This window comes from Nerophis lumbriciformis, linkage group LG05 (assembly GCF_033978685.3).
Source record: "Nerophis lumbriciformis linkage group LG05, RoL_Nlum_v2.1, whole genome shotgun sequence".
Taxonomy (NCBI): domain Eukaryota; kingdom Metazoa; phylum Chordata; class Actinopteri; order Syngnathiformes; family Syngnathidae; genus Nerophis; species Nerophis lumbriciformis.
Window position 1 is genome coordinate 34350896 of NC_084552.2, and position 16253 is coordinate 34367148.

At 38.2% G+C, this 16253-nt stretch overlaps 1 protein-coding gene across 6 annotated transcripts; it reads right to left on the minus strand.

The window, feature by feature from the left end:
- Positions 1 to 1111: 1111 nt before the first annotated feature.
- mrps33 (mitochondrial ribosomal protein S33) lies at positions 1112 to 15941 on the minus strand. 6 transcript variants are annotated; one of them, XM_061959038.2, is made up of 4 exons: positions 15002 to 15026; positions 14873 to 14936; positions 9508 to 9727; positions 1115 to 1783 (listed from the first exon to the last, which is right to left on the minus strand). In XM_061959038.2, exons 3-4 carry the CDS (start codon positions 9720 to 9722, stop codon positions 1678 to 1680), a joined length of 321 nt encoding a protein of 106 aa, XP_061815022.1. In that variant the 5' UTR covers positions 9723 to 9727; positions 14873 to 14936; positions 15002 to 15026; the 3' UTR covers positions 1115 to 1677. The 6 variants fall into 6 exon arrangements, with proteins under 6 accessions (XP_061815019.1, XP_061815018.1, XP_061815022.1 ...); XM_061959040.2 differs by having other exon boundaries at positions 1138 to 1783; positions 9508 to 9724; positions 15002 to 15068; XM_061959035.2 differs by lacking the exons at positions 14873 to 14936; positions 15002 to 15026 and adding an exon at positions 15735 to 15941 and having other exon boundaries at positions 1112 to 1783; positions 9508 to 9724.
- Between the last annotated feature and the right edge of the window lie 312 nt (positions 15942 to 16253).

A 16253-nucleotide genomic window follows, 5' to 3' on the forward strand; every position in this document is an offset into this window, starting at 1 on the left:
TTCTTTGATGTTCTGATATTAAATTGTTGAAAATAGATGCATTATATATCAATAGCCCATGTCTGAGAAGTCTACTCTTAGTTCCAACAGATATATTATGCTTTAAAGTGCACCATGTGCTCGCCCGGCCCTCCTGTTAAATGTTGAAAACTAATGTGGCTCCTGAGCCAAAACGTTTTCCCACCTCTGTTGTAAACCCTCCATCCATCCATTTTGTACCGCTTGTCCCTTTTGGGGTTGCGGGGGTCCTGGAGCCTATCTCAGCTGCATTCGGCGATAGGCAAAATTCCCAAAAAACTGCAGCTTCCGCTTTAATATAGACTCTGTTTTAGACCAGTTGACCTGACGCTCCTCTCCTGCATTGAGAAGTTATCAGGTGGCCACGGACAATTCCTGGAGAGGTACCAGTCGGGAGGTTGCGCTAGCTGTTCAAAGTCGTGACCCGGGGTGGACCACTCTTCTACAACCCTCTGATAACCTTGCAATGGACTGGACTCTCACATTATCATGAATAATTTAATAACTGTACATGAACTGAACTTGGCATCTATTGCAGCCTGGGGGGTGTTTTTATTTTTTCTTCACATTTTGGGTTTTTTCTTGTCCGGATGTAGGTTCAGTTTAGGGGACGTCGTTGTGGTTTGTGCAACCCTTAGAAGCACTTGTGATTACGAGCTATATGAATAAACTTTGATTAATTGGTTGTTCATGCCTCACCAGTCTCCCACGACTGCACAGCCCTTTTATATTCATATATAATCATATGGTTTCCAGACAATATGTTGATTTGGGGTATTTGAATGAGAGGTAACCTATTTTTTTTGCACAATCGACTTTATTTCATACAAACAATTGCATGTAATAAGAGTAAGTGTTATATTTTGTTAGTATCCTTCCAATGATAATTTTAAACACATTAATTTGTGTTTTGTTTGCCTATTTGTTCTGTATTTTTTTTGCTAATATAATTAACAAATTTTAAGGCAAAAATAAGATTATTCAATGATAATTTAGATATTAGAATTGGAGCTGGGCAAACTGGTCCTGTATTAACTTGATAAAAAAAACAGGTATACATTTTTTTCTCTACTTTCTGTAATGGTTTAATACATCAGTATTTAGTTTTACTTTTATTTTTAATGATACAAAATATTTGTCCATGAATGTTTTATATTTACAAAAACAAATGTAAAGTACAGCATCATTTCTTCATGAAACATTTTTGTATGGTGAAACAAACCATTCATTCGGGAGGAGCTCAAAGTAATGGAGCTCCTCCACATCGAGGAGCCAGATGAGGAGATTCCCCCGAACGCCTCCCTAGGACAGTGTTTAGGACACGTCCGACCAGTAGGAGGCCACAAGGAAGACCCATGACAGCTTGGGGAAACTATGTCTTCCGGCTGGACAAAGTGGCTGGGGAGAGGGAAGTCTGGGCCTCTCTGCCTATGCTGCTGACCCTGCGACCCGACCTCAGATAAGCAGAAGATGGATGGATGGAAAACAAACACCACATTTTTTTTGCCGCAGAAAACATTTACAAAAGGGACTCATTGTTTATTTTTTACTGTAATCAGCATTTTCCTTTTCATAACCATTAACAAACTTGTTGATGAAGTCACAGCATAAAACAAATGACTGTGTGAATAGTCCTGTTTTAGGCATGAATGTTGCGGCTCATTTCTTCTTGGTTGCTCTCTTGCCCTCTCCCTTCTTTGGTACGCCTTTCCCTCGCAGCTTCCTCAGGCGACGCATCTCCTCTTTGAAATCCTCATGCTCATCCCTACAAACCAGTGAAAGGAGACGTGTAAACAGATGTTTAAACGTTTAAAGGGGAACATTATCACAATTTCAGAAGGGTTAAAACCATTAAAAATCAGTTCCCAGTGGCTTATTTTATTTTTCAAAGTTTTTTTCAAAATTTTACCCATCACGCAATATCTCTAAAAAAAGCTTCAAAGTGCCTGATTTTAACCATCGTTATATACACCCGTCCATTTTCCTGTGACGTCACATAGTGATGCCAAAACAAACAAACATGTCGCATAGAACAGCAAGCTATAGCGACATTAGCTCGGATTCAGACTCGGATTTCAGCGGCTTAAGCGATTCAACAGATTACGCATGTATTGAAACAGATAGTAGTGTGGAGGCAGGTAGCGAAAACGAAATTGAAGAAGAAACTGAAGCTAATGAGCCATATCGGTTTGAACTGTATGCAAGCGAAACCGACGAAAACGACACAACAGCCAGCGACACGGGAGAAAGCGAGGACGAATTTGGCGATCGCCTTCTAACCAACGATTGGTATGTTTGTTTGGCATTAAAGGAAACTAACAACTATGAACTAGGTTTACAGCATATGAAATACATTTGGCAACAACATGCACTTTGAGAGTGCAGACAGCCCAATTTTCATCAATTAATATATTCTGGAGACATACCCTCATCCGCTCTCTTTTCCTGAAAGCTGCTCTGTCCAGTTTTGGAGTTGATGTCAGCAGGCCAGGGAAGCTAGGGTCGATATTCTCTTGATCATCTTCGGTGGCATAAGGGACGGTGTGAGCCAAGACATCCAGGGGGTTTAGCTCGCTCGTCTGCGGGAACAAACTGCCGCCATTGCTTGCCGTGCTACCGAGGTCCTGTGTCCCTGAATTGCTCACACACTCCGGCAGATTCAATGGGGGTCTGGCGGCAGATTTCTTTGACTTTATCGTTGGAAATGCATCTGCTTTGAGTGTCGCAGGATATCCACACATTCTTGCCATCTCTGTCGTAGCATAGCTTTCGTCGGTAAAGTGTGCGGAACAAACGTCCAATTTCTTGCCACTTTCGCATCTTTGGGCCACTGGTGCAACTTGAATCCGTCCCCGTTCGTGTTGTTACACCCTTCGACAACACACCGACGAGGCATGATGTCTCCTAAGGCTGCAGCTAACGATTATTTTTCTATCGATTAATCTATAGATTATTTTTTTCGATTAATCGGTTAATCTATAGATTATTTTTTCGATTAATCTATAGATTATTTTTCCTTTTACCGATTATTTTTTTTATTTAAAATGAAGATGAAAAAATAAATGTAGGCCAGTTTTTTCAAAAGGCATGGCTTTTATTTACAAACAAAAAAGTATGGCCACTCAGTCAACATTGACAACAACATGACAAAATATTCTGTAACAATGTAAACATTTAACAAAACTAAAAGTAGCTTATTTGCTTTTAATGTGCAAATATAAAAGTAAACATCCAGTGCAAATCTTAATATTCTGCAATAGTATAAGCATTTCAAAAGTAAAAGTATTGCTTATTTTGCTTTAAAATGTGCAAAAATAAAGATAAACATCCAATTAAAAAAAGTGCAAAACGGAAATATTCTGTAACAACAGTGTAAACATTTCAACAAAAGTAAAAGTATTGCTTATTTGCTAAAATGTGCAAAAATAAAGATAAACATCCAATACAAAAAAGTGCAAAACGAAATATTCTGTAACAACAGTGTAAACATTTCAACAAAAGTAAAACTTTTGCTTATTTTGCTTAATAACACAACAATGATAGTATGATTAAAGTGAAAGTTAATTGTTCGTTTGTACATAGTATACGTAATTGTTAATGTTGTAAAAGGTATTTGCACAACTAATTAACGTTAGCGTTAAAGAGGAGCGCGTCTTTGTAAACACTGAACAGGCACGCCAAACGCTCCTCTCAGAGCGAAACGGTGCTTTAGTTTATGAATTTACAACGCAGATACAAATGACACATTCATGTTTTTGTGTAATGATGACAACGTATACTCACGCGGACGATTGACTAGTTGATGGTGATGGCAAGAACGCTGCCGTTGTGCTGCTATGATAGGCCATTTCCGCTCGACACAGTGTGCATACAACAACATTATTAGCAGAGGTGGGTAGAGTAGCCAGAAATTGTACTCAAGTAAGAGTACTGTTACTTTATTACTCAAGTAAAAGTAAGGAGTAGTCACCCAAATATTTACTTGAGTAAAAGTAAAAAGTATGTTGTGGAAAAAACTACTCAAGTACTGAGTAACATAAACACACATATCATATATATATATATATATATGTGTATATATATATACACACACACACACACACACACACACACACACACACACACACACACACACACACACACACACACACATATATATATACATACATTGATATATACAGTATATAATTTATATTTATTTATTTTGCCGTTTTTGTTTACATGTTAAAGGTGTTTTAATGAATATACATGCATGTTTAACATATAGATTCCTTTCTTTCATGAAGACAAGAATATAAGTTGGTGTATTACCTGATTCTGATGACTTGCATTGATTGGAATCAGGAAGTAGTGCTGGTAACGTCCATGTTTTCAAATGGAGGAGAAAAAAAGTTCCTCCTTTCTGTCTAATACCACATGAAAGTGGTTGTTATTTGGCATCTTATTTGTCCACCTTCCATATTCGTTTTTATACCCTTTACAAGAAATACATTGGCGGCAAACTCCGTAGCTTGCTAGCTTGTTTGCGCTGGCTTTCGGAGACTCTTATTTTGAAAGCGCAGGCGCGATGGAGCGGGACTTTTATTGTGAAGACAGGAACTGTGCAGTCAGTCTTTACGGTTGAAATAAAAAAAGGGTCTTTTTTCCTTCACACTTTTGATTGATTGATTGGAACTTTTATTAGTAGATTGCACAGTACAGTGCATATTCCATACAATTGACCACTAAATGGTAACACCCGAAGTTAGCTTCGAGCCAGTCAGGTCATGTGACCCCTGGCTCTGTTTGATTGGTCCAACGTCACCAGTGACTGCATCTGATTGGTGGAACGAAGTGAAACGTCACCAGTAAGGCAGGCACTATGAAGGTCTGTCTGACAGACCAAAACAAACAAAGCGTGCATTAACAGATCGATAAAAATTAGTAGCGAGTAGCGAGCTGAATGTAGATAAAAGTAGCGGAGTAAAAGTAGCGTTTCTTCTTAGGCCGTTTATTGAATTACTCCCACACTTTTGACGTGCTTTTTTCCCCTCGCTCGCACCGCTCGCATCGTCTGCTTTGCGCTCCGCCATGACGGTAGTGTGACGTAAATATGCGACGCGTCGACGAACAAAAACGTCCTCGACGTATTTACGTAACCGATGACGTCGACTACGTCGACGCGTCGTTTCAGCCCTAATGTCTCCAAGGTACGGAAAACAGTCGAAAAAATGGAAAATAACAGAGCTGATTTGACTCGGTGTTTGAGAAAATGGCGGATTGCTTCCCGATGTGATGTCACGTTGTGACGTCATCGCTCCGAGAGCGAATAATAGAAAGGCGTTTAATTCGCCAAAATTCACCGATTTAGAGTTCGGAAATCGGTTAAAAAAATATATGGTCTTTTTCTGCAACATCAAGGTATATATTGACGCTTACATAGGTCTGGTGATAATGTTCCCCTTTAAATAATTGGTATCAGTTTGCAGTAGAACAGACTACAATTTCCTATACTTATTTCACAACAAATACATTTGGACAGCCGCAAAATAATTGTGTGCAACAGGAAGTGTGTCTTGCATCATGCATTAAATCAGTGGTTCTTAACCTGGGTTCGATCGAACCCTAGGGGTTCTGTGAGTCGGCTTCAGGGGTTCCGCAGAGCCTCCGCCGCGGAGGTCAAGACACACCCGACTCATCGTGTAAATAAAAACTTCTCCCTATCACCGTATTATGGATACCCCCAAATAATGTTCCCTCTAATTTTCCATCTGATTCGCAGGTGTGTAATTTGTTGTGAGTTCATGCACTGTGTTGGTTTTGTTCTTTGAACAAGGTGATGTTCATGCACAGTTCATTTTGTGCACCAGTAAAAAAAACATAACTTTGTCTTGAATTTGAGAAAAAAAATATTTTATTTTTCACTAAAGAAGGGATCGGTGAATGCGCATATGAAACTGGTGGGGTTCGGTACCTCCAACAAGGTTAAGAACCACTGCATTAAATACAAGTGGTCATAAAAGGCGCAGTATTTGCCATTTGAGCAGCGATCCAGCCATACAGGGCACAAGCGCGGCGTGTGCATTAGCACCACTGTGAAAGGTGAAGTGTGGAAGCGTGGAGAACAACTCCATAAGCATGCCTAGCGATAGTGCTAAGACAGAGCATGTAGACATTTTCCTGTCATTTTTTTAACAGCCCGAGGTTAGTTTGCGGACCACTGCAAAACATTTGCTGGGCCAGTGGCACATTGCAGAGTTAAATTAATAATTAAAAATAGAGCAAAAAGGAAACATATAGCTAAAAGACAATGTAATGATAAAAAGCTGAAATGTTTATACTGATAAGTAACACAAATAACTGAAATATTTGTCTTTAAATACATGTACAGTGGTACCCTGGCCAATATACAAAACCAACTTTTCTGAACTGATGGTCATGTTTTTGTGTATTTGGGATCTGCATAAGTCACGAAAATTTGAAATCTAACCGTGGAGACATTGTGGAGGTCTATATAAAATAGGCTTGCCTTCCTTCATACTTCCTCCATCGAGCCGTTTGGAATTTGCTCTGTCCTGTGCCGTCAGCGGACATCTCTATATATGCGAGAATATACCCAAAGATCTTTGCGCGAGTCTGCCATTGTAGTCCGACGCTGGAGTCAAGCTCCTTTTTTCGCTATCCTCTCTTATTGTAAGGCAGACTGGCTCGTACATGCACATGCATCCTCTGCTGTTGGCATTTCTAATACAAAATAGCGTACAGTTCTAACTTACATCTGTCAATATACGCCAACACACAAAACTACTACCGTATTTTCCGCACTATTAGCCGCACCTAAAAACCACAAATTTACTCAAAAGCTGACAGTGCGGCTTATAACCCGGTGCACTTTATATATGGATTAATATTAAGATTCATTTTCATAAAGTTTCGGTCTCGCAACTACGGTAAACAGCCGCCATCTTTTTTCCCCGTAGAAGAGTAAGTGCTTCTTCTTCTACGCAAGCAACCGCCAAGGTAAGCACCCGCCCCCATAGAACAGGAAGCGCTTCTTCTTCTACTGTAAGCAACCACCCGCCCGCGTAGAAGAAGAAGAAGCGCGCGGATATTACGTTTCATTTCCTTTGTGTGTTTACATCTGTAAAGACCACAAAATGGCTCCTACTAAGCGACAGGTTTCCGGTTCATGAAAAGACGCAATCTCTCCATCCGCACACGGACTACTATTTCACAGCAACTGCCTAAAGACTTTCAAGAAAAGCTGGCTACTTTCCGTGCATATTGTAAAAACAAGATAGCTGAAAAAAAGATCCGGCCAGAGAACATTATCAACATGGACGAGGTTCCACTGACTTTTGATATTCCTGTGAACCGCACTGTGGATACAACGGGAGCACGTACAGTGAATATTCGCACCACAGGGAATGAGAAGTCATCCTTCACTGTGGTTCTAGCTTGCCATGCTAATGGCCAGAAACTTCCACCCATGGTGATATTCAAAAGGAAGACCTTGCCAAAAGAGACCTTTCCAGCCGGCGTCATCATAAAAGCTAACTCGAAGGGATGGATGGATGAAGAAAAGATGAGCGAGTGGTTAAGGTAAGTTTACGCGAAGAGGCCGGGTGGCTTTTTTCACGCAGCTCCGTCCATGTTGATATACGCGCCCACATCACGCTGGTTTTTAATATATTATTAAAGTTTGACTGACCTATCTGACTGTTTTTTTGACATTCCTTTAGCGCAGTTAGATGCGGCTTATAACACGGGGCGGCTTATAGGTGGACAAAGTTTTGAAATATGCCGTTCATTGAAGGCGCGGCTTATAACCCAGGGCGGCTTATGGTGCGGAAAATACGGTACATGGCTGACGAGGAGAAGACACTTGCCAAAGTGGAGGCACGTAAATAAGACTGCATGGCGCATCTGAAGAGACAGTCAGAAAGCGACTTGAAGATGGTCTGTAAAACATAATCTATGCAAAATTTTGACCAAAAACCACAAGACCACAAGATATGGTTTTAGATGTAGAAAAATCATATGACCCTTTTAAGCTTGACCAAAGCAAGTTTTCCAATAGGAAGGAAACCATGTAAATCAAAAAAATCCATTCCACCACAAAATATGTTAACACAAAGCACTCTTATTATAGAACAGTTACAACTTAACAGGTTGAAAACAATGATTATTATCAAGGCTTTTGTCAGGCTGATTAAAACAATAAATACTAATCAAATATACTAAAAAAGAAGACACTCATTAAAACTGATGCAAGTAAATTTACATATAATCCACAGTACTAAAATGCATGAATTCTAACTAAATTACTAATAACATCCATCCATCCATTTTCTACCGCTTGTCCCGTTTGGGGTTGCGGGGGGTGCTGGAGCCTATCTCAGCAATAACATGTTTCTTAAATACGGTAAACTGTCAAAATTAAAGTGCAAATTAAAATACAGCTTCACCACTTTAGTCAGAATTTTTGCACTTAAGAAACTATGATTTTAACTTTAGACTTTGTTTATCATTACTGCCACAAGTGGTGGAAATGTGTATTACGACTGAGTACTGCTGCGGTCCATATGGACTACAGCTGAGAAATAGATATTTTTTGGCAGCCCTGTAGGAGGAGCTCGAGGCCCCATGGTTAAGAGACACTGCTATGGACTACAAGGAGCTAGCAGCTACAAAACAGACACACATGTAATAAGTGTCCTTAATAGAACAATATTGCAGTCTGAAACACCACACTTTAACATAAACAAGTATCAAATAGTCGCATACTACTTACACATACAAAGTCTACAGTAACAAACATGTCCGCATTATCTAACTTACTCTGTCATTGAGTTTAGCTCTAATAACTGACCACTAGATGACGCCAAAAACAAATTATTCCACTTCCATTTAAAGACTGAATTAGTCTGTAATAAGTTGAGTTTTTCATATATATTTGATTGTTCTGTAATTTTACTTGATCAAGCCTTTTCCAACATTGTACACTACAAAATATGAGTATGTACTAAGATTTTTGCTGATATCATATCTGATTTTTATCAGTATTCCCCAATAGTCAAGGTTCCAATACCGATATTGCATCAGAAGTTAAACAAAAGTTGTATCGGGACAGCAACACTTGCTAAAGCTTTTCTCTAGCTCAACATCACCACCTACAATTATAAACCTTAAAGAGGTTATATCCTGTTAATTTCACTTTTAATATAATATTGGATCTCATTGGCATACTTAAGTTTATTTTCACAAAATACTCCATAAATATCAAGGTTGTGTAATGTCAGTAAATAGATGGGTATTGAAAGTGACTTTTGTTGTCGCAAAGACCATAATGTTCCATTTGTTTGTCGCGCTGCCTTTTCAAGCTATTTTAATTTAGGATACCTACATGACAATTCCATTAAACGTTTTAAACTAAATATCCTCTGGCATATGTCACCTAATTACATTTATCCAACAAAGCCAAAATGGTTGTCACAAAATGCAAATTACCTGAATAATCCCATGAACCTGAGCTTCTTGGTCATGGCGTAGTAAACATTATGTAGTGGGTACCAGTCATACACATCCTTCTTCTTGGCGAAGGGAGGCTCCCGGAACAGATCAACCACCTTCATGGATCTGGAGTCTGTGGTACGCACAACATTCCCGAAGATCTGGGCGCTCAACCGGGACATGCGCAGTGCATAATTGGAAAGACCGGGCATACCTGCTGACAGTAGCAGACAGAAGTGAAAATGAGAGGGGAAGAATTTAAATAAATGCTGAAATAATTACTGCTGGGCCGATAAAATGATATCAATATTTATTGCGATAGACAGGTATTCAATATCAATAAAAAATGTGTTCGATAAAATGTTTGATATTTAGAATTTTTGGGGAGTCTGAAGAAACATGAAAGAATGAAGCCTGGTTGGTTGCATGAACAAAGGCACTCGCGGGCTGTAACAGCAAAACTGGAAGTGATCTGTGAGCAATGGGAGGGACACGCTAGAACAGCCAGCCAATCGCGTAACAGTATTGACTATCACGTTTGGTTGTGCCATCTTGCTGCCTCGCCGTTGATTCTCTGCATGGAGTGAGTGTCACTACTCGATCGGTACCGGAAGAAGCAATCGGTACACGCATGCGCGAAGATCACATTACTTCCTGGACTTGCACTTTGTTACGACAGAGCCTTGCGACGTCCTTTTCCATGATATTTTAATGTTTAGCATAAGAAATAGCTTAGGAGTAAAAAGGAACAATAATATACACATGAACAAGGGGTCGATTTAAAAAAAAACAAAAAAACGAGTATTAGCCACTGACTCCCATCGTTAATGGTTTGTTTGATATACTTTTTTAAAATGTGGATTTTTTTTATTTATTTATTTTTTAACAAGGCACTTACTGTAACATACATATATATCTGGGCCTGGGTATCGGTACTCCATACCTTTCAGGTATCGACCGAAACAACCCGATACCAAGTAGTATCGAACCTGCGTCCGTCAAACGATACCTGCAATCGTTTTTTTTTTTGTACCCAGAACAAGAAAAAACTGTCTATGGTTTTGCTCGCAGCCAATCACTGCAGACGTTCGATTCAATGTGCCATGTGATTGGTCCACCGCCGCAACAACAATAGGCGGTAAAGCGGTTTGAAGAAAGTACATAATTGACTGTTCATCATTCCAAGATTCCGGCAGCAAAACGGTCAAAGGTATGGTTGTACCAGACGCCTGTGGCGCCGGGTACAAATAAATGCATACAATGCGGCAAAATTATTTCAGGGAAAATGGGGAATACCAGCAATACGATTAAACACCTCATCAGGCACGGAGCAAACTTAATGGTGGAGAACTGTACTGTGTTTAAAAAGACGGCTTCTACACCAGCATCGTCATCATCTCAACAGGACACTGCTCAACCGTCAATAACTTCAGGTAATATATAAATGGTTACTATGTTAACAGTACTCATCCTTTGTGTGTTAAAACATGTATTGTCAAGTAAATAGTTTTGGGCATGTGAGCTAATGCTAGCTTAGCTTGCTCGCTAATTACACAGCCAAAATACTTTGTTGTACATGTTTGTACAGTTTAATAAATATTTGAGCACTTAAAAATCTTGAATGGGGAGGAGTGGTGAAAATTACGCAACCCACTGCATTCTTTTCACATGATTAATATCAAATTAAGTACTCGGTATCGGTATCATTTTAAGGGTACTGGTATCAAACATTTTTAAACGATACCCAGCCCTAATCTGCAACCTGACAAAAAGTAGACTTTTAAATGATCAGTATTGTGAATAGGGTTGCAAAAGGGTGGAAAGTTTCCGGTAAATTTCCGGAAACTTTCTGTAAATTTACCACGGGAAGTTAAGCTCGGGAAGTTTGAAAATATTGACCATTTGATTATTATTATTATTATTATTATTATACCTACTCAGTGGCCTAGTGGTTAGAGTGTCCGCCCTGAGATCGGTAGGTTGTGAGTTCAAATCCCGGCCGAGTCATACCAAAGACTATAAAAATGGGACCCATTACCTCCCTGCTTGGCACTCAGCATCAAGGGTTGGAATTGGGGGTTAAATCACCAAAATGATTCCCGGGCGCGGCCACCGCTGCTGCCCACTGCTCCCCTCACCTCCCAGGGGGTGATCAAGGGTGATGGGTCAAATGCAGACAATAATCTCGCCACACCTAGTGTGTGTGTGACAATCATTGGTACATTAACTTTTTAAAGTTGGACACAGTCCATGGGAATTAATGGAAATTAACAAGAAATTTGGGGTCATTTATACTAATCATCATATACAGACAAATATTTTGTGGTCATAATAAGCAGACATGCATGCAAACATTTGTAATACAAATGTATTTTTGTGAGCAGAACTTCAAACATCAAAAAACTGTTGATTGAATAAAATAAATGCCCCCCCCCCCCCAAAAAAAGTCCCATTCAAAATGTAAAATGAAAGCATTTAGTTAAGCTTCTCAAGCCTCTGTTTTTTCATTTATTCTTGTAAAACACAAATGCAATGTGTCACACCCCGCCTCAGGTGAAGGTAATGTAACCTTTGCAAACCAAACTTTCAAACCAAATATGGCAAGGCACGCAGTTGGTAACAGTTTACAAACATTTATTTACAACCCAAAGTGTCATGAGGTGAACAACAACAAGAGGAAACAAAGCACCCAAAATCTACAATTGTAATATACTATTGACCCCACTGTCACCCCGGTGAGAGTGGTCAAACTGTCACACAATGCCACACACAGATATAAATAGTCGGTAAACAATTGAAGTAGTCTTTAAAAATATTTTACTGATGGACAAATGAAATAGGCTAGATGAATAAATGAACACTCAATCAGCATGCTAAATCAAACTATAACCTACATTCTTGTATGACAACAGAATGGATAACAGAACAGAAGGCAGAGGAAAGTATACGTTTTGATTTAGTATTTGATAGTTGAACTTTACAGATCACAAAAAAGGTAAATCGGATCGCTAACGTTGTTAGCATAAATGAATGGGATTTAACAGAGAAAATTAGCATCACAGCTAACAAATACATATTTTCGGTTCATTATGAGACTGTGGTGGTACATAAACCTAGCTAGCTAAAGATATTGGCCCCAAAATCATTTAACTTGAGTGGAAGTCTGCTGGAGTAGTCTACAGTCATACAGTAACAAGCAATTACACTTCTATTAAACTTACCGGTAAATACCATAGATCAAATATCTTTACCCCAGTAATATCATCAAAACTTACCTGACTGGATGAAGTCCTTGGGCTCAAATACTAATGTGGCTTCAATAGCCCTGCTGTAGTGTGTAGCATGCTGGGAATTAAATGTGCATGTGGAATAATGCTCTGCACATGTGATGGAGGAATGCACAGTGAAGGGTTGAAATTCAACTGAATTTGCAAAAAAATCAGGTTGTTTTAGCTAATCATGCTGCAAGATCTAGCATGTTGCATTCAATGTTTATTCCCATTAATTCCCATGGAAAGTTTCCAACGTTGAATATTCCCGGAATTTTGCAACCCTAATTGTGAATATATGTATTTGATGTATATTAAGTAGTAAAAAAAGACTGATTTATTTCCCATTAAGGCTGTCGTTCAGGTTTCTGTATGGTTTCAAAATAAATACTGCATTCTTAAGCAATGTTTCGTTTTATTTTGTATGTAATCGTGTATATGATATTGTTATTCAAACAAAGATTACAACAAAGAAAACCATGGTAACAGTGACTGCGTGCATGAAAATAAGTGCCTTAAAACAGGTTGATGAAAGTGAAAAAGTCTTCACGCATGCGTGGACCGTGTGTCTTCCGGTACCGATTGAGTAGTTACAGTAAAAAGAGAACTAAAAAATTTGTGCTGCAGAGAAGGAAAAAAATGTGGATGAAACAGGAATAGTCATGTTGACAGTATGGAAGTTTTTTTCCAACCCACGTCTGTACCCTATTCGGGTGTACGGAAACAGATAGGAACAGTATAGTGCAGCCCAGTGCAGGACAGTATAAATAAAATAAATGCCAAAATACAACAAATGTGCTCCAATGATTTGGTCCAATAATATTTAAATAATAATTACTGCAAAACATGAATTCATTTTCATACTTGAATAGGAATAACAGACCAAATTAAATGTTACATGTGACTTCCTGGCAGTAAACCGGCAGAAAAAGTTATTTTCAGGTTTCTCTATGTTCACATTTAGACTTAGACAAACTTTAATGATCCACTAGGGAAGTTGTTCCACACAGTAGCTAAATTACAAAGGATGGAAAGTGTAAGAATGGAAAGGATAATGCAGGTATAAAGTAGACAAAAAATTTACCGTAGTAGCAATATATTTCACACATGGTAATATTTTGTTACTTTTTATTAAGCATTTTTTATGTATTCATTATTGTTGCACCTTCATTAAATAGGTTAAGTGTTTATTGAGATTTTAGAATTGTCTTTACATTGATTGTTTTCCATGGTTGTGTTGACATGTCATTTCCTTTCTGCCTTCCTTTCTTGCCTCAATCTCGTTACCTTGCGTAATGACAATAAAGCTGATTCTGATTCTGATTCTGATAGCCGAGGCAATTATAATCAAAGGGAGGTTACATTTGAAATAAAAAAAGTTTGCATTTCTTTATGTTTTTTCTCCTGGTCCATATTTTCCATAGGTCATAAACATATCAATAAGTATCGATATCCATCAATATAAAACACTTATTTCGCGATACCGTTTTCAGCCACATCGCCTCGTCCTAATAATCATATACTTTAAGGTTTCAGGGGTTATCTTCTAACATTTTTTATAATAACTTTTCACTGACGAAGTGAACCACTGTTAGACATAACTGTGGCAGAAGATGTTTTTATTTTTAAGCATATTTTGCACTGAACATTTGTCTGTATTATTAATGCTGAGTAACTATACCGTTTTCAGCCACATCGCCTCGTCCTAGTAATCATATACTTTAAGGTTTCAGGGGTTATCTTTTAACATTTTTTATAATAACTTTTCACTGACGAAGTGAACCACTGTTAGACATAACTGTGGCAGAAGATGCTTTTATTTTTAAGCATATTTTGCACTGAACATTTGTCTGTATTATTAATGCTGAGTAACTAGACAAGTGAATTGTTACGATCCCTCGTTCAAGAGGCAAATAAACCCTAAACGACTTCTATCAACTATGTTTTAGTGAGCACTATCGCGATATAGTATGTTGAAAATATCAAGTATAACCCATTAAAATATCATTTGCAGGCGATTATTGTCGCTTTACCTTCCCAGTGCAAACGATAGCCACATGGTATAGTACAATACGCTGACTGATATTTCTTACCTTAACTTTAAGGCTGTATTCACTCTAATACGGTTGCTTGGGCTCCAAACCACAGGTAATAAATCTTAAAACATAGTAAATATTAGTTTTAATCCATAAACTGGACAAAAAACTGCTGCTGAGTATAACCTTCACTCGAACAGGTCCACTTCCGGCCAAATACGTTTGCATCTGAGCTGTGATTGGATAGTTGTACGACTTCCGGTTTTATCTTAACTAGTTTTAATTTCTCCAATGGTTTATGCTTTTTCTATTTTACTTTTTAACATGATGCATTCACTCAACATTAGACCAAATTGACGCGTATGTATTGCTAAAGTGAGCGTAAAGGACGTTTTATAAGATTTTCCAACAGGAAGTCCGTCATTAACAAGTCCGCCGGTTTTGATGACGCAAAGGTTCCGCTGTTCTATCAGTTTAGGTCACAAATATATTTGTCTTTGTTTAGGTTTGGAAAACACCTTTACTCATAAAGTTTGTGTTCGATTTTTTTCACTCATAAGAACCCCTCCCTAACATTTTGGATATCTTTTTTCTTTCATTTTTAAAACCTTTATTTTATTTATAATCAAGATTCAAGCAAATAAATAAATAATAATAATAAAAACAAATAAAGAAACAGTACAAAACAGCACCAGGGGGTTGTAAACTCAATAAAGTAACTAAAATAGAATTCAAAATATATATTTGTAAGAAAATGTAAAGCCATAGGCTCACACAAGTTACTTGAATAATTAAAATTTGGAGCACAGCGTCATAGTTTTCATGGTTTTCTGGTTGTCAGAGGTAGAAAGCGTTTTAAAGTAAAGTTCTATTTTTTTTGTAAAGGCACAAAGAACAGGTCGGGTATTGAAAAACTTACATTTATGAAGATAAAACTTTGCCAATAGTGTGAGGTTGCGAAGGTAAAATATGAAGTCCGTCATTGTTAACAGGTCCGCCAGTTTTGTTGACGCAAAGGTTCCGCTGTTCAATCAGTTCAGGTCACAAATATATTTGCCTTTGTTTAGGTTTTAAAAACAGCTTTACTCATAAAGCTTGTGTTCGAATTTTGACTCTAAGAACCCCTCCCTAACATTTTGGATATCCGAAAATGGACCACAGTCCCCAAGTGAGGGCCACTAAACCTATTTGAATGGTCACGTGAAGCAGGAAGTGATTTCACCCAAACATATAATAAAGGAACAAATTAACGTACAATATATACTTTCCAGTATTAAAGCTCACTTAAAGCAATTTACCAATAGTAATAACTTTACATGTTGTCAAATATTATAATGAATACGTATTTTTGGACGGTCATAAGAAAAGCCATCGGTGTGTCCCACTTTTCAGTGATCATCATCCATCCATCCATTTCCTACCGCTTGCCCTAATTTCG